At 35.2% G+C, this 25,349-nt stretch overlaps 2 protein-coding genes across 2 annotated transcripts; both read right to left on the bottom strand.

Moving 5' to 3' along the window:
• Nucleotides 1–234: 234 nt before the first annotated feature.
• LOC145040163 (uncharacterized) lies at nt 235–8,831 on the bottom strand. The gene is made up of 6 exons (XM_078988135.1): nt 8,627–8,831; nt 2,439–3,592; nt 2,301–2,342; nt 632–2,145; nt 351–372; nt 235–246 (listed from the first exon to the last, which is right to left on the bottom strand). The coding sequence occupies exons 1-6, from the start codon at nt 8,829–8,831 to the stop codon at nt 235–237; spliced, it is 2,949 nt and encodes a 982-aa protein (XP_078844261.1).
• A 5,814-nt stretch (nt 8,832–14,645) lies between these two features.
• Nucleotides 14,646–16,340, bottom strand: LOC145038821 (transcription factor MYB17-like). Its single transcript, XM_078987059.1, has 3 exons — nt 16,027–16,340; nt 15,586–15,715; nt 14,646–15,482 (listed from the first exon to the last, which is right to left on the bottom strand). Exons 1-3 carry the CDS (start codon nt 16,166–16,168, stop codon nt 14,759–14,761), a joined length of 996 nt encoding a protein of 331 aa, XP_078843185.1. The 5' UTR covers nt 16,169–16,340; the 3' UTR covers nt 14,646–14,758.
• Between the last annotated feature and the right edge of the window lie 9,009 nt (nt 16,341–25,349).

The raw sequence follows: 25,349 nt of genomic DNA, 5'->3' as shown, positions 1-25,349 counted from the left end.
CTCAATGGTAATCTAGTCTGTATACCATGAGTTTAAATTTTGGATTCGGCACTACAAGGGATCAATGTTATATTCGTAAGTATACATCAAAGTTTTATTTTTTTTCAATAATATTATCAATCACTTTTGTTTACAATGTTAAAACCCATGTTAACCTGAAGCCTTATGATACTTGATCTTTGGGTCACGACTCCGAATTATGAAATGACTCGAAACAAAGTGTTACAATTTTACTTAAACATGAAGCTATTTTATTTTAAAAAAAAATTAATATAAATATAAGAGTACATATGGCAAAAAAAAACAATACTACATCATATTATACTAAAACTATTGATAAAGCAAGGTACCGCATTCAAAGTTAAACCGAAACTGAAATATTGAAATACATTAAATAAAATCTAAACAAAATTAGTTTGGAAATTTTGTTACACATGTTTGGTATTTGATATTGTAATGTATTCTGTTGTGATTTTGTCCTGTAAATAAAAGAAAATATGTTAATACAATGGTTGTACTAGATTACTACATTTTTATAATCATATTTGTTTGATTTGTATCAAATAGTTCGTTTATTACCTTTCAAAGTATATGGTTTTATGAAACCAATAATCCTTCATTGTGATCTGACCTTAAGTAAGTAGTGTCGTCAACCTCATCATTTGAAGATGGAATGCCGATAGAAAATGGGGGTAGCTTGTCAAACTGATCGTACTCTTCCTCGTCCACAACATCATCAACACCAAGTATATTCCGTTTTCCATGCATGACGATTTGCTTTTTCGAGTCTTTTGGGTCCTCAACATAGAATATCTGGCTAGCTTGTTTAGCTAGAATGAATGGTTCTGATACATAACCGTTTGTGGAAAGGTCAACAATTGTAAACCCATCATTGTTAACTTTAACACCTCGTTGGTTGTCAACCCATTTGCACTTGAGCATAGGTATAATGATGGTATTATATTTTAATTCCCATATTTCTTGAATGACACCATAATATGAATCTTTAGCTATCCTTGACCTTGCATCATGATTATCTCCATATAATTTTGTTGACTCTATTAACGTTACTCCACTATTTTGAAGTGTACTATTTTTATCTTGTTGATTAGTGTAGAATGTATAACCATTAATGTCGTACCCTTGGTATGTTGCGACAACATGTTCGGGACCATTTGGTAGATGTACCACAACTTCATCAACATTGTTCACACCATAACTTGCTTTCACTTTGTCTTTTAAACATTGTGAGAATGTTTTGTTATGTTCTGTAATTATCCATCTTTTGCTCTTACCAGTATTCGACAATTCTATATATCTTTTGTGCTCGTTTACGTATGGAGAAATGATCGTCATATGTTGTAGGACTGTAAAATGTGCCAAATGCAAGTCTTCTTTATTTGGAGTTACCTCTTTCAATCTAATTGCCCCATATCCTACAAGTCTACCCTCGTGTCGAGATTTCGGTATGCCAATACTTGTAAGACCTTGTAAATAGTCAGTACAATATTCAATTACCTCCTCTATAGCGTATCCTTCAACAATACTATCCTCTGGTCGATATCTATTCCTTACATACCTTTTTAAGACACCCATATATCTCTCAAATGGATACATGTATTGTAGGTATACCGGCCCACAATACTTTATCTCTCTAACAATATGAGATATTAGATGAACCATGATATCAAAAAATGAAGGTGGGAAATACATCTCAAGTTGGCATAACGTCAAGATGATATCACTTTGCCGTGAATCTAACACTTCAAGATCAATAAGTTTTGAATGAACCATGTTGAAAAATAAACATAACTTTGTGATTGTGTGTCGAAGGCGATCTGGTAATATTCCAAGAATTGCGAAGGGAATCATGTGGGCCATCAAAACATGACAATCATGAGACTTCATACCAAGAAGTTTTAGTTCACTCATTGACACTAACTTCTTAATTTTAGCAGAATAGCTGGATGGAACCTTCACACCATGCAAGCACTTGCAAAAATTTGTTTTCTCGGCCTTTGACATGGTATAACAAGCTACTGGAAGATAGGTGTGATTTCCAATATTCTTAATAGGAGCAAGCTCGGGTCGAATTACCATTTCAACCATGTCATCTCGAACATTAACCCCATCTTTTGTTTTCCCCTTGATGTTTAACAATAAGGCTATCAAGCTTTTACAAACATTTTTTCCGATATGCATAATGTTAAGACAATGTCAAACCTGCAAGTGCTTCCTATATGGTAAATCCCAAAATATAGATATTTTCTTCCAAATATCATTTTCTAGAGGTGTTGTACCTTTACCTTTACCATTACATTTATGTTTTCGTTTCCCTTTACCTGTGGTTTTTCCGAATGTAATGTTTAGATTTTCAACACGGGAAAATACAATTTCTCCTCGTAACGGTGTCCTTGCTGTCGTGCTTTTGGTTTTACCATGAAACACTTTTTTTTCTTATGATACGGATGGTTATTTGGAAGATATCTTCGATGATCCATGTATACATTTTTCTTGCAATTTTTCAACCATACCGATTGTGTGTCATCTTCACATACTGGACATGCCTTTGACCCTTTTGTACTATATCCAAATAAATTCCCATATGCTGGGAAATCACTTATGGTGCAATAAATTATGCCCCGAAGTTGGAAATTTTCCCTACTATATGCATCATACACATCGACACCTGGACTCCACAACTTTTTCATGTCCTCAATTAATGGAGATAAATAAACATCAATGTCATTTCCTGGTTGCTTTGGACCTTGAATTAGCAGTGACATCATGATGTATCTTCCTTTCATACATAACCAAGGCGGAAGATTGTAGATGCAAAGAAGAACCAACCATGTACTATGGCAGCTGCTCAAGCTTCCAAATGGATTAATGCCGTCAGAACTAAGTCCAAACCTAATATTTCTAATATCCTGACCAAATTCTTCAAACTTAGAATTGATATTTCTCCATTGAGGAGAATCTGCAACATGCCTTATTTTGTCGTCTATTGTACGCTCCTCAGCATGCCATCGCATCAGTTTTGCATCTTTAGCGTTTGCAAATAACTGTTTTAATCTTGGAATGATAGGCAAATACCATAAGACTTTAGCAGGTGGTCCACTCATTCTCATATTATTGTTTTCTTCTGTAGGATTTTTCCTTTTGTATCGTGATGTACCACATATAATACAACTATGTAGATCTGCATAGTCGTTTCGATACAACATACAATCATTTGGGCAAGCATGTATTCTTTCAATTTCCATTCCCATCGGACACATCAATTTTTTTGCTTGGTATGTGGACACAGGTAGATCATTATCATTCGGAAGCATCTCATGCAAAATCTTTAGAAGACTTGTGAAGCTTGTATCACTCCAACCGTTGTTTTCTTTTAAGTTAATCAATTTCAACAAAGCGGATAGTTTGGTAAATTTTGTACACCCATTGTACAATGGTTTTTCTGATTCATCAAATAATTGTTGAAATTTTTCATAATTAACTTCAGCAACATTGTCTTCACAATCATGTAACATTCCAGATAAGTTATCATAGTTGTTATCGTTTGTATCATCAATATCATCAATATACTCTAAATTAGTTGCATTATGATAAACCAATATCTCACCATGTCATGACCAACACGTATAATCTCTCATAAACCCACGAATTATCAAATGCTCTTCTATTTTGGCAGAATCAGTGTACATACAACAATGATGACAATCTACACAAGGACACCATATGCAGCTTTCTCCTTTATTGACCCGATTCTCCTTTGCAACTTTAAGAAAACCGTTCAAACATGCCAAATATTCATCGGATGAACATTTAATTCCATACATCCAGTAACTACGATCCATCCGTCATTACATAAAAGATATATATGAATAACATGCATGTAGGATAACATATGCATTTAAAGGCATATGTAATGTACATAATACAAAGTTAATCATACAAAAATATTATCGAGCCCTTGAAAATAATAAAAATACATTGTTAGTGAAGAAGAAGGGAGGTGCTTGTGGAGGCTAGGGTTTGAAGTTCAAGCTTGGATCTGAGTTCTTCAAAGGGAGGAGCTTCACTTAGAGGTAAAAAGCTTAGAACTTTCCTCTTTATTTTGGTTTGGTGTTGCATGGTCCATTTTTAGGGTTAAAGTCGCAAAAGTGGAGACTTTATGAACATAAGGGACTCCATGGACCTAATATGTCCTATTTCAGTGATATATGTGTTGTAGATCTATAAAAATCCCAACTTGGTCGTTATTATGGAGTCATGCTTGAGTTATGGGCTTTTAAGTGTTGGAAATTGAATGATATGGGTGTTGGTGACTTTTACAGCCATGCAAAGGCTTAAAGTCGCCGATTTTATGGATTAAGAGGCTTAGGGACAGTCATATCTGAAAGTTGGACATGTGTGTTAACCGTTTAAGACCTAAAATCAAAAGGAGTATGAAACTGGGAGTTACGCGGGGCGTAATCCCAGTATGCGCAACGAAAGGGGTCGCGTTCCCCTATTCTGTGAAGTCACCGGGTACGCCCAGTGTATAGATTTGGTATGCACAATGTAACCCGGAGGGTTGACTTTCATTGATGTTTACGGTTTTGGTCAACATTTGGACTTTTGGGTCAGGGAGGGGCAAAAAGGTCTTTTACCCTTCAGTGGGATTGTAGGAATGGATTTAATCTAGCCTTTGAGAGCCATTATTTATTAGTATTAATTGTTTATGTGATTAGGCGGGGGCTAAATCAGTGTTCGCATGTGCAAGATTATCCGAGACACCCGAGGTGAGTCTTCTCACTATACTGTACCTAGAAGGGTACCTATGTGTGACCGAAAGGTCTTATATGCTATGAGATGTATGTGATATATGTTGATATGTGATATGTATGCGTTACGTATTCTTTATATGATAAGGACTGGAAGGTCAAGAGGACATGGACCGGAAGGTCAGGAGGTTACGGACCGGAAGGTCGATATAGGTAGGACCGGAAGGTCTACCGGGATTCGGGATGGAAGTACATAATACAACATGCATATAGGATAACATATGCACCTAAAGGCACATGTAATGTGCATAATACAAAATTTATCTTACAGAAATATAATTGAGTGGTTGAATGAAATAAAAACACCTTATTTCCATTCGTTAGACAAGATGAAGAATATATTTTATTATTATTCAATAAGTTTTAAAAAATATTCAAGTAAAATAACAAATTAGGTAATAAAATAAGTTATTATTATTATTGTTATTGGAATTAATATGATGATAAAAAACATGATAAATGAATTAAAATTTTGATTGAGTTTTAATAATGAAACAAATTATTTATATATATTTTTGGTGTGTGAGAAACTAATCATCATTTATAAAAGTTGATAGACACTAATAAAAATACACTAATTAAAATACCCTCAAAAATAGAATACATTAAAATAAAAAAAAATTAGCGGGATTACTTTCTTTGTTTTCCTGCCAAAAGTCTTCTGGTCTTCTACACATGTCTTTTATGTTATCCTCTTAGCGTACTAAACAACGCACCTATCTCATCTTCATCCTTATCACTCCTCCCTATCTTCAAAACCTCCCACAACGATCATCTCATCTGAGACTTTTTTACAAAACAGTCAATTCCCTATTTGAAATTGAATATGTCATATTTTACATCTTTTTCCCCTATAAGCCCAACTAGATATCAATGAGTTCACAACATCCCCGAATGTAAGACTCCCCTGTTTTGCAACCTTCCACCTCTTGACTCCAAAGGCTCCTAAAATTTCCATCATGGACGCATCTTGGATCAAAGGGAAAGAAAATTGAATTGGATAGATGAGCGACGGATAGAGATGAAGAAATCGAGAGGGATAGAGAGAGATAAGCGAACATGTGTTAAAATACAACCACTTGAGTAATAGGTTTAAGGCTTCCAGAAAATGTGAATTCGTGTATAAAATGGTTCAATCGTTACACATATCTCTCTTATCTTTTGTTGACTGCCAGGAAATTGTGACTCCACGCATCCATCAGTGCTCTTTTTGCTACTGTTAAGCGATACTTTAGTCAGGGGAAGGAGTGAGTAATTTTGGGGCGATTTCAACCGCAAACATTTAAGGCTGACTCTGGTAATGGGATTAGCTAAATTGTCACTCTCATGTTATTATATAATATTAACATTTGAATACAATTATTAAATTTCAGCTTTATTTGAATATTTATTTGTTTTTCGTTGTTGCAGGTTCTTCCAGGGTTCGGAGAAAGAAAAAGGAAAAAAGAAGGAAATTAAATCGCCAATTTCAGCAATTAAGTTTGTCACCTTATCATCGTTTTCCTCTAGGACTCCCCTATTTGACAGTTCTCTTGAGCCAGGCACCAACTTCAAGTCATCTATAGTAGGTGATGGACAACAAGTACCTGATGTCTAGATGTACGAGAAATCTTGTCCATTCGAATGTGTTCATATGCCATGGAAAATCTCACTTTGGTAATCATTAATCACTTGCTATAGTTCTTTATTAGCCCCATATATCATAAAATTCTTGTTTTGAGGGCTTTTGTTTCTTGATTGTTTGTCATTTATATATGTCAGAGGATTTTATAATTTGTATAGGATGTGTTTATGGTTAATACCCAAGAGCTATAGACTCTTATGTTATGACTCTTAGCAATAACAACAAATGTGCAAATGTTCACATTTGTTTCTCATATTCTTTCTTAGCCAACTTTATAGCGCTTTAATGCTTATACAATTAATTATGCATGTATTTGATGTTCTACCAGGAAATCATGCACAACTAAAGGTTCCCTATTTGGTAGCACTCTAGCAGGAAGTCATCTTTGGTAGCACCGTAGCAGCATAAACAAACAAAATCTATATATGATTATCTATCTAGTGCAAAGCTCAAAGCAACCCTAGATGTTTAAATGTACGTTATCATTATATAGTGGAATCATACAATATGATAAAGCTAATAAAAGCAAACAGTAGGATTAGAGATACATACCAAAACTTAAGGAAGAATATCTGATGTAAAAGCTCAAAGCATTCCTAGACCATTCATGTGAGGTCTCTTAATTTTCTGCATACATAAGCAAAAAAAAATCTACATCAACATATAGTATCAATATCATTTAATTAAGTTGATTTGCAACGAAGGTGAAGCTATTGATAAACACTACATTATGATTAGAGATACATACCAAGAACTAAGGAAAAAGAATACTTGTTGTAGCTTACAATCTCCTTCCTGTTTCTATGGTGTGTCTGAGTTTCTACCTGATACAATAAAATTGGTTTCAATATGTGTCATCTTTAATGTGGTGGAATTGCAGATGAAGTGTAAAGATATTAAAACTAAACAATTAAATGTATTAGATACATACCAAATTTTCTTCTCGTATGTTGATGGAGTGATAATTGCCTTCTTCCTCTGATCTTCTTGAATGTTGTGGGATAATTTTTGTGTGGGTTGATGGTGACATACAATATATAGACATAAACTAAATACTCCCTAGAAGTAATGAAAATTATCCTCTTATTTATTTTAACATTATTTGATATTCTGATGAGCATTTTTGGTTCGTGATTTTTTAAGATGATAATCTTATTTATTGTTTGTTTGTTTTATATGATAATCTTATTTTCTTTTTAGTGATAATCTTAAAATTTAGCTTTAAATTAATATAGATTAATATTTGTATTTGGTTATTGGAAATCTGATAAGATTTCACATTTGTATCTCCTGATAACTTTATTTGGTGTTGCAAATAGGGAATAGAATCAAAACGTAAGCTACAAAAAAACCCGGTTACTGAAAAACGGGTTCTACGACCCTCTCGTATTCTATATCTCATCATTATATGGCTCAGTTCTGTTATGAAAAATGGGTTGTATTGGTTTTTGCTAAAAGTCCTGGTTATATTGACAGAAACCGGGCAATTTAGTTACACATTAGAGTCGGTTCCTTAATGTAAACTAGGTCTTATAAGTTTTCAATCCATTAAGCCTGGTTTTTGAATATTAGAAGCCAGTTTTTTCAAAAATCGGGTCTTATAACCTGCTTCATATGCGTCTTTTTGTAGTAGTGTTAGATACTCACAAGTCACGAACGAAGAATACATCCACTTTGTATGAATATTTTCATTTTTCAATTTTAGGTCGATGTTAATGACTTTATGAACTTTTGTTGAAAACCACTTTTTTATGTTAATTACTTTAGTCACTTTATAATTTTATGTTGAAAAAAACTCATTTTTAAAAATGCATTGTTTATTTATTGAACGGGTTGGATTCGACTCACTCCCACTAACTTGTGACCGCTAAAACCCATATACTTAAACAAGTTATATGGTTGGATTAGGTTCATGTTTCCAATCACCAACCTGTGGTTTGTCAACCCATATTTTATGGGTTGGGTTGAGTTTATGTATTATGATCCACCAACCTGTCAAATTGTGACCAGCCAACCTGAATCCAACTTAATTCCATGCCTAATAACATCAAATCCCTTCGTAGAAACAAATGGTGCACATCAGTAATTACTTAGCTAGAAAAGAACATTGTAGCTTATACGAATTGGTAGACAATATCTCCCTTACTATCACAATAAATACCACCCTCACCTTCATGAGAGATATCAATAAGTAATCTTACTTTCCCTTTTATCATTCCCAGATATATCTCATCATATTTTTTAAGTTTATAACCTCTAACATATGCATCAAAGAACCTGTTATCAACTATGCTATTAACTAACATCTGCTCCAAATCTTCATCGAAACTTAATCCAAAACTTGTCAAATTACGGGATTTGTTTATAATCACCATTATATCGGAAGAAATGATGCATTTTGGTGTCAATTTTCCAAAGCTTTTGAAAAAAAAAAATTGGCACAAGTAGCATGTTATGGGAGGATGTGGTTTGGGGACTCTCCTCTTAGAAGTAAAAAATATCCAAGATTATGTATGGTCGAGACGGATTATTTATTTATTTATTTTTATTTTTTTTGGTTTTTCCTCATAGGGTGGAAAGTATTAGCGTAGCATGTATGTATGTATATTACCTTAGGCCCAAGTATTGTATTTGTATTTTAACCTAGTCCATTGTACTGTAGCCTGCTATGAATGATTCAGGTTATATTAATGAATCATAGACCAAAAGGCGATTAAGGGAAAATAACGTTATTTCATGGTATCAGAGCGCCTCCCGGTTTTTTTTGTCTAAACCTATCGCCTTCTTCTTCTTGCTCTCGGCAATTTTGTGCTCTGCTTCTCCCCTCTTTCAATCGCTCCTCTCTAATCTATCTCAAAAATATCTGAATCATCCAAGAACACCAAACCTTTTGGTGTAACCAACATTAAAGTCTACATTCCACTGATTTTGGATCTTCATAAGTTGAATTATGATGCTTGGAAAGAACTCTTCAAGACCCATTGCAATAGTTTTGGAGTTAAAGGTCATCTCACATGCACTTCTAAACCCACAGATGCCAACGATGTAGCTCGGTCCAATCTTGACGATCTCGTCAAGATGTGGATCTATGGAACTGTCACTCAAAGTCTTCTCAACATGATCCTCAAACCAGGTGCTACTGCTCATACCATATGGACTGATCTTGAAGCTCTTTTCAGAGATAACAAACAAACTAGGGCAATTGAGCTTGATTAGGAACTTTGAACCCTAACTCTAGGCGATCTATTCATCTTTGATTATTGTGAAAGAATGAAGGTGATTTCAAATTTAGTCACAAACATAGGCTCATCGGTGTCTGAACAAACATTGGTTACATATCTCATTAATGGATTGTCACTAAAGTTTGACAACATTGCCACTGTCTTGCGACATCAAGACCCGCTTCCATCTCTTCTAAAATACAGGTCGATTCTTACCTTGGAGGAGCAAACCATGAGTCGAAATCGACATACCCAACCTCTCCATATGGATCATGCATCGTCACCTCAAGCTCTTCATGCTGGAAACCCTAACCCCTCAAACTCACGCAACATGACCTTCTCACAAAACAACTGAGGTGGTTGTCGCTCTTCACAACCACGTCGCGGTTGCTCCTACTCAACTGATAATCGACGCCCATCTGGAACCACCACCACAATACCATTGCTGCCATCGGGTTTTCCATGGCTTCCATACCTGGTCTCGTGGAATCTGTACACCTGGTCATATCCTTCCTGGAAATAGCTCATGCGACCACCGACGTCCACTACTTACCAACCAATGAGAAACCAGCAGCCCGAAGTCCTCGGTACTGCTCCAAACTCGGGTCTACCGACTCAACAACCCCCTGCAGCAGCCTTCTTTGCTGCCCCTCCACATCAGAATCTTGTTCCTCCAGCTCAATGGTTTCCCCCGCTGAACTCGAATGAGCCTACAGATATCATACAAGCCTTGAACTCGATGCACATAAATGATGGCTTGGATACTCAGTGGTACATGGACATAGGAGCTACCACTCATCTTGCCTCGGATACATGTAAACTCACTACATTTGGCAAAAAAATTTCATACAAATCACGTTCTTGTTGCCAATGGTTCTTCCATACATGTTCATCAACCTGGCCATACCCAATTAAAATCCTTGCATCGTCCCTTGCACCTTCGTAATGTATTAGTCACACCTACTATTATCAAAAACCTCATATATGTTCGTCATTTTACAACTGATAATCTTGTTTCTATTGAATTTGATTCGTGTGGTTTTTCTGTGAAGGATCTCAAAACTCATCAACTTCTGCTTAGGTGTGACAGCTCCAGTGACCTCTACCCAGTCATTCCCTCGACACAAGTTTCTCTTCTTTCTGGTTCTACTTCCTTGTAGCATCAACGTCTCGGTTACCCTAGAGCTCATGCTTTAAATCATTTAGTTTCCAATAAATTAATTACATGTAATAGAAGTTCTAGTACTGTTTCTCGCCAAGCTTGTCAGCTTGGAAAATCTATCCGCTTACCTTTTGAAAATCTATCCTATGTTATCCTCTCATTCCTACTCCGCACAAACTTGCCCCCCGTTCTACCCCTTGTATCTTCATTGGCTACCCATCTCATCACCATTGCTATCGTTGTTTTGACCTCGCCACTCGAAAATTATTATTTCCCGTCATGTCACCTTTGATGAAGACTCTTTTCCTTTTCGCTCCATGACACCAAATCACCCCATACTACTCATTTCTCGACGACAATGAACCATCCTTTATTTATCATGAGTTTCTCACCTATCAACACTCTTAATCCACCACCACTACTCACGAATCTACGAGTGGTGCTTCTCCCACATCACCCTCAGTTTCTTCTCCGCATGACTCTCCTGAGTTATCTCCTGAAACCACCAATAACCATCCTTTCCCAAGTCATCCCATGGTCACTAGAGGTCGTCTTGGTATCTGAAAAACTATTTCTCATCTCAACCTTCACACTACCACTGAATCACCCCTACCTCGATCTCACTTTCAAACACTTCAAGATCCAAATTGGACCATTGCCATGCAAGACGAGTTTAACGCTCTTATTGCCAACAAAACGTGGGTTCTTGTCCCGCGGCCTACTGGGGCAAATGTTGTTCACTCGATGTGGTTATTTTGTAAAAATATAAAGCGGATGGTTCTCGTTATAAAGCTCGGTTACTTGCAAACAGAAAAAGCCAACAACCGGGCATTGATTGTGCTGAGACATTTAGCCCAACTGTGAAACCTACTACTATACGCACAGTCCTTAGTCTTGCGTTTTCACACAAGTGGCATATTCACCAGTTAGATGTAAAAAATGCTTTCTTACACGACCATCTCAATGAGACAGTTTACATGCATCAACCTTCGGGGTTCCAAGACTCAAATAATCTAGATTATGTCCGTCTTATACAAAAGTCCATTTATGGATTGAAACAAGCCCCACGGGTATGGTTTCAACGGTTTGCAACGTTTATTACTCAAATTGGATTTACTCACAGCCGTTGCGACTCTTCTTTATTTATCTTTCGTAGTGAAACACAAGCTGCTTATTTATTGTTGTACGTTGATGATATTATTCTAACAGCTTCCTATGCAACAGTTCTTCAGCAGACTATGTCTCTCTTGGCTACTGAATTTGCCATAAAGGACCTAGGCAATCTTTCCTATTATTTAAGTGTTGCAGCTACACGCAATGATCATGGCATATTCCTATCACAACGCAAGTATGCGCATGAGCTTCTTGATCGCGCCAACATGTCCAACTGCAATCCCTGCCGAACTCCAGCTGACACGCAATCTAAACTTCATTGTGTTGGCGATCCTGTTTCAAACCCTACTTTATATTGAAGTCTCACATTCACCTGCCCAGACTTATCCTATGCAATACGACAGATATGTCTATTTATGCATGACCCTCGAGAACCGCACATGAAAGCTTTAAAACGCAATCTTTGATATGTTCGCGATACTCTTGACTATGGACTACAGCTTCAACCCTCCTCAACCACCGGTCTTATTACCTACTCTGATGCAGATTGGGGGGAATGTCCATCCACTTGTCGGTCAACTAGTGCATATTGTGTGTTTCTCAGTGACAATCATTTATCATGGTCATCAAAAAGGCAACCGATTGTGTCACGTTCTACTGCTGAAGCAGAATACCGAGGTGTTGCCAATGCTGTCGTCGAAACTTGTTGGCTATGCAATCTTTTACGTGAGCTACACTCTCCAGTTACTAAAGCAACTATTGTCTATTGTGATAACATTAGTGCAATCTACATATCTTGTAATCTGGTCCAGCATCAACACACCAAACACATAGAGATTGATCTTCATTTTGTGCGTGACAAAGTTGCTACTGGATCTATTCGAGTTCTTCATGTACCATCCAACCTTCAGTATGCTAACATCTTCACCAAAGGTCTACCATCTACTCTGTTTACTGAGTTTAGATCCAGTTTGATTGTCCGTGCTCAACCTCCCGCTCAAACTGCTGGGGTGTATTAGTGTAGCATGTTTGTACGTATATTACCTTTAGGCCCAAGTATTATATTTTTAATTTAACCTAGTCCATTGTATTGTAGCACACTATGAATTATTCAAATTATATTAATGAAATCATAGACCAAAAGGCGATTGAGGGAAAATAACGTTATTTCAGAAATAGCAACTAAAGGGCCCTTTTTGTGATGGTGGAACTGGAAGTAGAGGCTGAGAAAAGGAACGAGGAAAGATAATTTGTAGATTTGATTAATTTGGTTCATAATTCTTTTCAGATTTTTAATTCTGATGTCTCTTGGAATTAAATGGTGGATCGGATTTCATTTTTTTGTGAAATATTTTCGAGTATTACTAATACAATCCTACGTACATCTTCTCAACCTTTTCTATTCTTGTAGATTAGTTAGCTATAAATTAAGGTTAACACTTTTATCTGGAGAATGATGTTGAAAATAATTCCTTTAGCACCCAACTTAGCGCAAAGAGGAGTCTCAATACATCATCGAGTGTGCATTATGTAATGGCGCTGATGAAGATCTCGAGCACCTGTTTTCCGTATGCAATGGAAATGTAGAAGTGGGTTGCGAAGTGGATTGGAATGTATATGTGGCCCAAAAACTCATTCGAAGATTAGATGAAGGTGGTGATAGTTTCTAGGGGCCCAATCTCAGAAGACGCTATGGGATTAATGCTATATTTGGGGCCACGTTATGGACCTTATGGAAGACTAGACATGATACTATCTTTAAGAAATGAAAATTTGCAAAGGCACTTTCGAAGATGATATTCAAATGGCTTTATATTCATCGACTAAAAATAGGGGGGGAAATCAATGTCTAGATTGGCTAGTTTGGCTCTTATTCCCGTTGATTGCTTGTAATGTGTAAAAATGGTTGCTTGATGGCAATTTGTAGGTAGCATCTTTCTTTTTTCTTGTCGTTAAGAATATTAGCCGTTCAATAAAAAAAATAGTATCATTTTGCATTTTAGAAACTAGGGCCCGACGAGACAAACAGAGATTTATTGACCATTTCATATGGCAATTTAACCCAAATTTTATGTCTAAGTTAATTTTGCAATGGTCAAATACCCTCAAACCCTCAAACTGAATATAAAACCGATAAATATTACTCTGGTCAAATACCCTCAAAATAACTTCACACAAATTACCACCACGTGATTGTAAGTGCATATGAATATAATAACACAACAGAGTGAATGAACTTGATAGTAACTGATGGTTGGGTTAGCCCTTTGGGTTTAATAATTATTTAACATGGTATGGAGAAAGTGTAAGTTTGTGTCCACTCTTCTCTGTTTAACCACATGACATTCTTTCTACACTTTGTATCTAATTTAGCATCAATCAGGAAATGGATAGCCTATACTCATATGCTTCTTAACTTGTAGCCAAATTTGTATCTAAAGTCCCCCACCTAGCTACAACACCTACTTTTAACATACTCTCTCTCTCTCTCTCTCTCTCTCTCTCTCTCTCTCTCTCTCTCTCTCTCTCTCTCTCTCTCTCTCTCTCTCTCTCTCAATCAAGTGTGTTGACGTGTATATATATATATATATATATATATATATATATATATATATATATATATATATATAATTTGCAGATCTCAAGAACATGTGAGGAAACAATAAATATGTTTTCATTCTTTTCATAGGGGAATTACATCAGAAACATACCATTGTCCCCTCTGAATTGATGGCCCTAAATCTAGCAATATTTAGGTTTACTCACTTACTCTTGGTCTAGAAACCAACATATTTACATTGATTAATCACATTACGCTTCTTACCTTGCTTACCATAAATTGGGGCAAAACCAATGATGGGGGAGGAGAGGATGAAGATGAAAGGAAATTTGGAACGAAGGCTTCAAGGTACTCGGTTTGAGAAGTTGCAGGTGGATCCAAGTCCTGAGAGTTCACAATTGGTTGTGTAGTTATACTAGTGGTCAATTCGATGTTATTTGTTTGTTCACCTAGTTTAAATGGGATTACGGAATCGCCATGATCGGAGGTTTGGGCAAGGATGAGGTCGTAATTCTCTGATTTTAGGGTATTATGTTCGTAGGAGTTCATCAAGAATTCCATTGTAGGGAACTGATGATCAAAAACTGAAGATGAGTTGACTATGAATGATTGAGGAAGGGGAGGAAGATTAGGGGTAGGGTCAATATCGAAGCATTTATCAAGATTGACCACCGGTGGTTGACCAATGGCCGCTGGTGATGCATGGACAAGATGATCATGATCGTGGTTCATGTGGGGTTGATATGGGCTGACCACGTGAGGGTTTGCATCAAATAAACTCTCATAATATTGATTTTCACCACTTAAAGAAGCATGAATGTTGGTGGTTTTAGGGTTTGTAAAGATGGTGGCAAGAGAATGAGTAGAAAGGTGGCTATGAGCAAGAAGCTTCTTTTTTATACTAGAGTTCCAGAAGTTCTTAACCTCGTTGTCTGTTCTTCCTGGTAAATGTTTTGCAATTTGTGCCCATCTGTAGAACCGAAACAAATGTATATTAAAAAAAAATTAATTAGAAGCTTAATGAGCTTCATATATTATACATTAAAATCATGAAAAATATATTTTATGTCTACCTATTTCCAAGAATTCGGTGTAAGTCGACTATGAGGGTGGCTTCCTGGGATGAAAAGCTTCCTCGCTTCAAATCCGGCCTTAGATAATTAATCCATCGTAATCTGCAACTCTTTCCGCATCTTTGGAGCCCTTCTTAAAGGAAAATCCATAAAAATAACAATGTAGTGATTCACAAAATAAAATCAAACGAAACTCATTAATAATTATTAAATAAACAAATTAAAGATAAAAACCGAACGTATATATAACTAATATTACTGGTTGGCTCTCTTGTACATAAACACAGAAGTACTTGGGTATAAGATATATACGCATGACGAATGAAAGATTCAAATTTTCATGTCAGGAACGGAGATGACTAAAAAACACGGGGGAGAGAGAGAGAGAGAGAGAGAGAGAGAGAGAGAGAGAGAGAGAGAGAGAGAGAGAGAGAGAGAGACCAGCAAGCTTAGGAACGGAGCTCCAGCAGCCATGGCCATGGGAAGTAATGTAGTTGACGAGTTTCTCGTCTTCTTCAGGTGACCACAGCCCTCTTTTCACTTTCTGTTTGTTGCAACAAGTATGTCCGCCTCCATGCCCCATTTCTCTCTAGAACTATGAAGAGAGGCAATGACTAACTAGAAATTTTCAGCAGCACGACAGCATGCAATATACACACAGCCAATCACAGTCTTGTTCTGAAAGTCAGATCGATAAGATCATGATATCAAACTGACTGCAGTGCAAAATAGAGGCTCGTAACTCGTAAGTCGTAAGAGAGAGAGAGAGAGAGAGAGAGAGAGAGAGAGAGAGAGAGAGAGAGAGAGAGAAAAGAGCAGGAAGAGAAAGAGGTTGTCTGAGCCCTTATATTTGGTCCTACATTTGTCTTTTTATATAACAAAAGCTTTTTCATACATTTAGAAGTCCTTTAAAGAAATCGTTTGATTATTATTTAAATTAGTTGTGTATGTTAATTTAAAAAAAAAAAAAAAAAAAAACGTTAAATATAAAAATATAAGTTTGAAATTATAATAAAATAAGAAAAATAATAAATTATTATAATAGAAATATTTTTTATCTAATAAATTCAAATAAATGAACAAAATTAATTAGATTTAATTTTAAGAATTTTAAAATTAAGTAGTAAGTTTATTAATGAAATTAATATTCATTTATTATTATACTTATTATAGTTATTATATTAAAATATTATGTAAAATTTAATAAAATAAAAAAACTTATAAAATAACATTAATTTTTTTTTTGACAAATTGAATAATATTACGACAAATACTAAAAAATATCATTTATTAGATAGGATATGAACACAAATATAATTTAAATATATTGCATTCACTAATATTGCACTCACTAGCGATTAATGGACACAGTGCAACTAATTGTAGTCTACATTAATTTATATGAGTTGTATATATATAAAGAAGATAGAAAATTTAAAATTTTATTATTTAATAATTATATTTGAAAATTCAATATCAATAATAAAACTATTTAATTATCATTTCTTAATTAATTATTATCGTACAACATAATTTTTGATCTATACATATAATGAACAACAAAAAGTATAAGAAAATAAATATTATAATTTTTAATAAAATAAAAATTTACAACATCTATTATTATATTTGTATTAAGAAAAACTTTTTAAATGCTTACAAATCATATAATAATATATAAAATTCAACATACATTTAATATATAAAAAACAATATTGTCTTAAGATTCGACAAAACTAGTTTTTAACTCTTCGTATTTAAATTAAAAATCTCTTCAAATATTTGAATGATTTTTTTAGCAAACCTTACTTATATACTATTAAACATTGCAAAGTTAACACATAGTTTTCATGAATGTGTATGACTTTGTGTATATATGATGTGTATTTGTATGTGTATGATGCATGATGTGTTTTTCCATATGTTTTCGCTTGTATATGTGTATTTGTGTGCAATGAAAAAAAAACTAGGATACTATATTGTGTTTGTGTCTTTGTATGTGTATTCGTGTATTATTTGTCTATATGAATTTGTATGTGTATTATTTATGTATGTGTTTGTTTATGACTTTATAAATTATATATGTCATTTGTGTATATATGTATGGAAAAAAAGTAAGTTGTTATAATGGAAAAAAGGTATGATGCTATAATGAATATGTAATATATGTATGAAGCATGTTTAAGTGTATTTTTATGTACAATGTGTGTATTTATGTATGTAATGTGTGGAAAAAATGAAAAAAAAAATCTGATGCTATAATGTATATTTAGTATGTGTAGGATGTATGTTTCAATGTTTTTTTCAGTGTTGTAACGTTTATGATGTATGAAAAAATGTATGTATAATGAATATATGTATGGAAAATTTTGAAAAAAGGTAGGATGCAATAATGAATATGTAATATGTTTAACCGATATGAACCATTAAACATAACCATTAACCAATTAAAACCATTACCCAAAACCAATATTAACCGTTACTCAATGGTTATCAAAATACATTAATCAGTTGTAATGGTTATGATTTGGTTTTGACCAATAACTAAACCAAACCGCCCCATACACACCTCTAGGGTTTATCTAAAAAATCGAGATATGAAAGTTGATACGGGAAAACAAGGGAAAGGCTGTGGATTTGGATTTCGACAGTGAAATCACATATTCCCCTATTGAGAAGTCTGCTAATTGGTTTATCCATGAGATTGGGACAATGTTTTCCCCGCTTTAACGAATGCAACAGTCATACATTTAAATGTAACTTGGATAATATTTTTAGTTTAGTTGTGATTTGTATTTATTTAACTAACTTTTTTATTTCTAAAATAAGTTTGATTTGAATAAGGTTAACTTGGATCCTGAGCATGCTCAGTTGTTAAGAAGCATTTATACGACTCTTGAAAAAGTTTATAGAGGCCGAAAAAGTACAACCCATACTTATTTTAGGGATATCGGGGGGCCTTCAGATATCCTAATGGCACTAACCCCCCAACCCCCCCCCCCCCCCCCCTTCCCTTTCCCCCTCAAGGGTATGTCACGTGAAAAGTAGGAGCAAGCAGTAAAAGATTTTCAAGTGCCTAACTTTTTAAAGCATTCGGTGTCAAATATAAAAGTTTGTGCAAAACAACAAGTTGTAAATAGAGGGGTCAAGCTTGTATAGTAATGTCTATTTCAAAGAAGTAATTTATGATATATTCAATTTTTTAAAGTATGATTAATCTGATATTTAATGTTAAATAGGATATCACTCGAATCGAAGCACGTTTTAAGGTTAATACCAATCGCCAAGGGGTATTTAGTAGTCTTACAGTCGAGCAACAATACGTAAGTGGTTAACTTGTATTTTCATATAAGTGTTTAAATCGCCAATGGGTATTTAGTAATCTAATTTTTATCATTTTTTTTAAATACAGAATGCTTTACCCCAGGAGATAAATTAACAAACTCAAGGTTATTATAAAGCAAACGCTCTAACAACAAGTGATATAAAAAAATATTTTAAAGAATATTGGGTGTTTCACGCAGATATATCAGGGACAATGGGCATAAACCTTCTACGGTTGTGTATATATATGATCAGGAACAATCAGTGACACAACAACCACCATAATCACAGGTAATTGTTAGTTTAAGTTGAAAACTATAATGATATAATGGGAAAATAAAAAAAAAGTAAGATGCTATAATGATATGTTGGTAATTGTTTGTTTAGTATATAGTAAAACGTTATACTGGAAAGTAGAATGTTATGATGATATGTTGGTTATGGTTTGATATTTTGATAATTTTTGGAAAGTACAATGCTACAAATGGAAAAATGAAAAAAAAAATACAATGTTATAATGAATATGAAAATATTGTGTATCATGTAGTTTGGTTTTAATTTGATATGTTGGTATTTTATATATTGGTAATTTTTTTTAAGTTCAATGCTAGAATGGAAAAAAAAAGTACAGTGTTATAATATATATGCAATATTGTGTATCATGTAGTTTGGTTATAATTTAATATGTTGGTATTTGTAGTTTGGTAATTATTTGGAAATTACAATCCTATAATGGAAAAATGTAAAAAAAAAAAAAGTATAATGCTATAAGATGTATATAAAATATTTTGTATCATGTAGTTTGGTTACAGTTTGATTTCTTGGTATTTTGTAGTTTGATATTTTTTGGAAAGTATAATGCTATAATGTATATATTGTGTATGATGTATGTGTAATGTGTAAGTGTATTTGAAAAGTAGAATGCTATAATGATGTGTTGGTATTTTTTATTTTGGTAATTTTTGGAAAGTACAATGCTATTATAATATGCTGGTAATAAATTTCGCTTTCTTTGTAGTTGGAAATTCTGCAAACAATACTAAAGGACCCAACCAGTTATGCGGCACTTGAAGACTAGTTTCGCTCATTACCCCCACAAAATGATAACGAAGGAAGCGATGGGCATAATGAGGACGAGTAGTTATTTTTTTAGGATTTTATGAAATTTTTATTTGAGTTAATATTTTGGATATATTATTGCACTTTGTTTGGATGAATATTTGTTGTGTAAGGACTAATATTTTGGATTAATGTTTCTGCAAAATTAGGATTCGTAGTAGTTTTCATGCATGTTATAGCAGTTTTTATAAGTTTAATATTAAGTAAAAAAAAAAGGAAAATATTTTAGCGGCAACACTTAGGTATTAGTGGCGACAAAGCATTCGTTGCGATATGCATTAGCAGTGAGAGATAGTATTAGCGGCGACGTATGAAATATTAACAACGAGGCAACAACGTTGACCTTTTTTCCACGAAACGTCGTCGCTAGTAGCTTTAGCGGCAACAACCGCACTCTTGAGCGGCGTCCCATGTCACCGCTAATAGTTGTCATTCTTGTAGTGTAATATATGTAGCAAAATGTATAAATGAGAGTAAAACAAAAGTCAATACTCGTTACTAATTAATAATAGTGGATACAAATCCGATAAAAACTATTTTTTGGTAAAAGTGTAAGAAGTTTATTATGCATAGTTTTTGGAGAAAAAAAAGATTAATCATTAGAGTAATCAAAAATAACATCACTCAAAAGAAAAACTTCAAAAAAACATCATTGTGAATATTTCTTTGTGATGATTTTGTTGTTGTTTACTAAAATTATCATAAAAGTGATTTTTTGCTTAATTTATTAAAAAATAAATCATGATGGTGTTTTTTTGAAGAATTGTTTCTTTTAAATCATCTTATTCTTCTAATAAATCATTTTGTTGGTTCGTTAAAAAAATATGTATATAAAAAATTTCTTACCTTCCTACCAAAAATTTCATTTTTCTTTGATCCTGATTCAACAAAATTGTTTTTTAAGTCTTCATATTTGAATTAAAAATTTCTTCAAACATATGAATGGTTTTATTAGAAAAACTTACTTTTATATTACTAATATAAATAGCAAAATCTATAAATAAAAGGAAAACAAAAGTGATTATTCATTACTAATTAATAATCATAAATAAAGAACTTTTGAACTATATGTTCTAAGTATACATAAATTTAAATTTAAACACTAGAAGTATCAAATAAGTGTGGTGCTTACAAATTTGTCTCTATTATTAGATATACTATGTGAATTCTTATGTCAGGAATATATTTATATACATAACTAATAATAAAAAATTTCATTAAAAAATACTAAGTTTATGTCACTAACTATGAAGTAAACATTGTCAACTAGTATAGTAAAATATAAATATCATTCTTAAACCATATTACTTAATTTCTTATAAGATAGCATAGATTTAACAATCATATGCATAAAATAAAATAATATGAACAATATTTTTCATAATAAAGTTAATATCATAATAATTCTTTGAAAATATTTAACTCATTATTATTAACTATAAAAAAAACATTGTCAAATAGTATTGTAAAAAATAATTATTATCATTAACAATATTAATTAAATTCTTATAAGATACACTACAAAAATAAATGTCATTGAATTGCATAATGTTTTAATGGTATATTTTTGATGTGCTTCTATATCATGTTTTTAGTGTTGGCCATTTTAGCATTATCAACATGTTTGAGTGTAATTGTTATTACTATTGAAATAGGTTGAGTCCTATTTCACTCAATGAGATTGGAGGTGTTGGGTGCACCCTTGGAGTGATTAATATTAGCTAGGGATATGGACGTCCGGGGACAGCGCCCCTGGATACGGGGTTCCAAGGGCAGCGCCCCTAGCTGGGTCCAAGGGCAGAGCCCCTGGTGGTGATGCAGACGTTAGTTAGGTCTGAAACCTAAACATATTTTTATATTGGATATAACTCTAACCATGGATTTTCCCACCAAATTCTCTTGATGACATGATGATGATGGAACGTTAGTTATGTCCATTAAGTACCTATTTTTGGTGCCAAATCTACATCTAACTGCTACAACATATTTGTCCCTCTTGTATAAGAACAGTCTTCATGTTCCATAAAACAAGTTACATAATATACTCTTCAAATTTGTTTATTAAGATTTGATCTTTGAATCAAGAACATATTAACAAGGTATTATGTGTTTCACAATATGAATTAGGTCTGTAATCCAGAATGGTTCATTCTTGGACAAACCTACTTCTGAATCTGTGTACCCTAGGTAAAAGGGACGAATTATAGATTTTGGAAAGTGTTTGAAAGTGGAACATCACAAAAATACGACCCAAAAATTTGTTTTTAAATAATAATAAAAGTCATAACACTGAATGTCATATAATAAAAACCATACGTCTGGTATCTCAAAAGCCATAATAAAAGTGTTGTATCAAAAACTATATCAAATCATATCTAAGTACCTTAAACAAAACTCCCAGGAATAAAGTTGAAGCTGTGGTGTGTGCGATGCCATCATCCCGAGATCTTCCCTTTACTTGTTGAAGTACCTGAAACCAAAACTAAAACTGTAAGCACAAAGCTTAGTGAGTTCCCCCAAACTACCACATACCATACAAACATATAAACAACTACTGGGCCCCACCCATTGCATCAGACCGAAGTCCGGAAACTGCATCGGACCGAAGTCTAGAACTAACCAGGGCCATGCCCTCTGCATCGGATCGAAGACCGGAACTAACTGCATCGGACTGAAGTCCAGAACTAACTGCATCGGACCGAAGCCTAGGACTGACAGCATCGGACCGAAGTCCGGAACTACTGAACATAGCATAGCATACACATATCAACTAGCATAACAACATAGACTGCATACTGAGTCGGGCCGTACCCGAAACACATAACACGCAAAACCTGTCTGAGCCATGAAGGCATCAAACGTACTAACTACTACATCAGACCGAAGTCTGAAAACTACTGTTAACTAAACGGGACGGCATTGTGGCCTTAGACCCGTTCGTACTAGAAGGAAACTCACCTCGTAAACTGGCTGGTAAATGAACTGCTCTGGAAACTATCTGTTATTGCTCCGGAATCTCCCCGACTACAATTTCCATAACACATTGAATCAAATACTGATAACTATACTAAGGGTAAAATGACTATTTTACCCCTGATCAAAGTCATTCCTATTGGTCGAAGTCAACATACAGTTGACCTGACTCGTCAAGTTGGGTCACCAACTTGTCGAGTCCTCACCCTCACCTCCTTGCTTCTGCTCGCTACTACTCATCGAGTTTGGCATAGACTGAACGAGTTCCACTTCGATGCTATCACTCAGTCAATCTGCATCCGACTCGCCGAGTTGTATGAACAACTCGTCGAGTCCTCCTTCAACGCATGAACACTCTAGCTGTGACTCGCCGAGGTGTATGAACAACTCGTCGAGTCTGATCTAGAGGTATGCAGATTGTCTTGGACTTGCTGAGTCAGGGCATTGACTCGCCGAGTCGCTCCATGAACGATTCTGCCAATCAACTCCCTGAGTCGTCCTCACACTTACTGGTTCCACTCGCATAACTCAACAGGGGAAACTTCGGGGACTCGCGACTCGACTCGTCGAGTCCGAAGAATGACTCGCCGAATCGCATGCATGCAATTACTATTCAGACGATTCTGCTCAAAACCAATGCATCCAACTGATAGATCTGGGCTCTTAAGGCTTGGTTTGCACATAAAGATTCCATCTTTACGTGCACATAGACTCCTAAAGAGGTTTATAGGCTTAAAATGCATGAATAAGGTTAGATCTAGGGCTTATATGCAACAAGGTTAAATAAAGGTATTAGATCTGGGTTTTGGGACAGAAATATGATTAGATCTGAAAGCTATACCACTACACAAGCTCCTTTACTAGATTAAGCTCATAAATGGGCAAAAAGGTAACCTAAATGAGATTTCTAAAGAGAAGAAACCAAAGAACAGAAAGAATCCGATTAATACCTCAAATGACTCCGAAATGGAAGATCTTGTTTCTCTTCTTCTCCTTTGGATCTAGCCTTCCTCTTCTCTTCCAATCTTCACTCTTTACACAAAAATGCCCAAAATCACTCAGATAGGTTAACGTGTTGCTATGAAACGTTCTGAGAGTGAGGGAGGACAGATTGGGCACATAAGGGGGATTATATAGGGTGCAAAACATGTGGATCTAGGGTTTCTTCCTGACTGGCAGACTCGCTGAGTCCAGGATATGGACTCGTCGAGGTGCCCACTTTCACATGCTCGAAATCCCGTCTCTACTCGTCGAGTCCCTCTTGAAAAACTTGGAAAAATAAACATTTAAATAACATACCAGAAATGGGGACGTTACAACTCTCCCCCACTTATCTCAGACTTCGTTCTCGAAGTCTACTGCTACTGCATATGCGAACAACTCTGGGTAGTGCTCCCTCATTTCCTCCTCTGCCTCCCACATCCATTCAGATCCATTACGGTGCTGCCACTGTACCTTCACCAACTGAACGACCTTGTTCCTCAAGGTTTTCATCTTCCAATCCATGATCTCTATGGGTCTCTCAATATAATTCAGGCTGTTATCAACCTGAATGTCCTCCCTCAAGGGTACTACTACTATCTCATCCACCAAGCACTTCCTCAACTGAGAAACATGGAAAGTGTTGTGGATTTAACTGAGCTCTGCCGGAAAACCCAACCGATAAGCAACCCGACCCACCCGGGCCAAAACCATGAAAGGACCGATGAACTTGGGGCCCAACTTGCCTCTCTTTCGAAAACTGATAACGCCCTTCCAGGGTCATACCTTCAGGAGGACCATATCGCCCACTTGGAACTCCAAGTCTAAACGCCTCCTATCGGCGTAACTCTTCTGCCAACTCTACGCAGTCTGCAGTCTGCTACGAACCTGCTGGATCACCTATGTCATCTTGAGCACTACTTCGGTGCTCTCAATGACTCGCTGACTGACCTCGCCCCAACAAATCGGGGTCCTGCACTTCCTCCCATAGAGCATCTCAAAAGGAGGTCGATCAATACTCGCATGGTAACTCTTGTTATACGAAAATTCTGCTAACGGAAGATACATATCCCAACTGCCACCGAAGTCTAGAACACATGCCCGCAGCATGTTCTCGAGAGTCTGAATCGTTCTCTCACTCTTCCCGTCCATCTGAGGATGGAAAGCGGTGCTGAAATGGAGACGAGTACCCATCTCGTCGTGAAACCGCTTCCAGAATCTGGAAGTAAAACGAACATCTCGGTCTGACACCACTGAAACAGGCACTCCATGCCGTGCCACCACCCCTCTCACATAAATATCGGCTAGCTTCTCGGCCGATATACTCTCCTGGATCGGTATAAAATGAGCACTATTTGTCAACCGAT

Source organism: Lactuca saligna, chromosome 4 (genome assembly GCF_052625555.1).
Source record: "Lactuca saligna cultivar CGN05327 chromosome 4, ASM5262555v1, whole genome shotgun sequence".
Lineage (NCBI taxonomy): Eukaryota > Viridiplantae > Streptophyta > Magnoliopsida > Asterales > Asteraceae > Lactuca > Lactuca saligna.
This window is presented reverse-complemented; position numbering and strand designations above follow the sequence as displayed.

What these genes read in the sequence shown, in the direction of transcription:
- LOC145040163 (XM_078988135.1), bottom strand. Translation starts at nt 8,831, where the DNA reads ATGGTGATTATAAACAAATCCCGTAATTTGACAAGTTTTGGATTAAGT. An exon ending in TATTGATATCTCTCATGAAG is followed by an intron (nt 3,593 to 8,626) that starts GTGAGGGTGGTA and finishes CAACTAATTTAG; the next exon opens with AGTATATTGATGATATTGAT. An exon ending in ATGTAATGGTAAAGGTAAAG is followed by an intron (nt 2,146 to 2,300) that starts GTACAACACCTC and finishes TTAAACATCAAG; the next exon opens with GGGAAAACAAAAGATGGGGT.
- LOC145038821 (XM_078987059.1), bottom strand. Translation starts at nt 16,168, where the DNA reads ATGGGGCATGGAGGCGGACATACTTGTTGCAACAAACAGAAAGTGAAA. An exon ending in CTCCGTTCCTAAGCTTGCTG is followed by an intron (nt 15,716 to 16,026) that starts GTCTCTCTCTCT and finishes TCCTTTAAGAAG; the next exon opens with GGCTCCAAAGATGCGGAAAG. An exon ending in CACCGAATTCTTGGAAATAG is followed by an intron (nt 15,483 to 15,585) that starts GTAGACATAAAA and finishes TCGGTTCTACAG; the next exon opens with ATGGGCACAAATTGCAAAAC.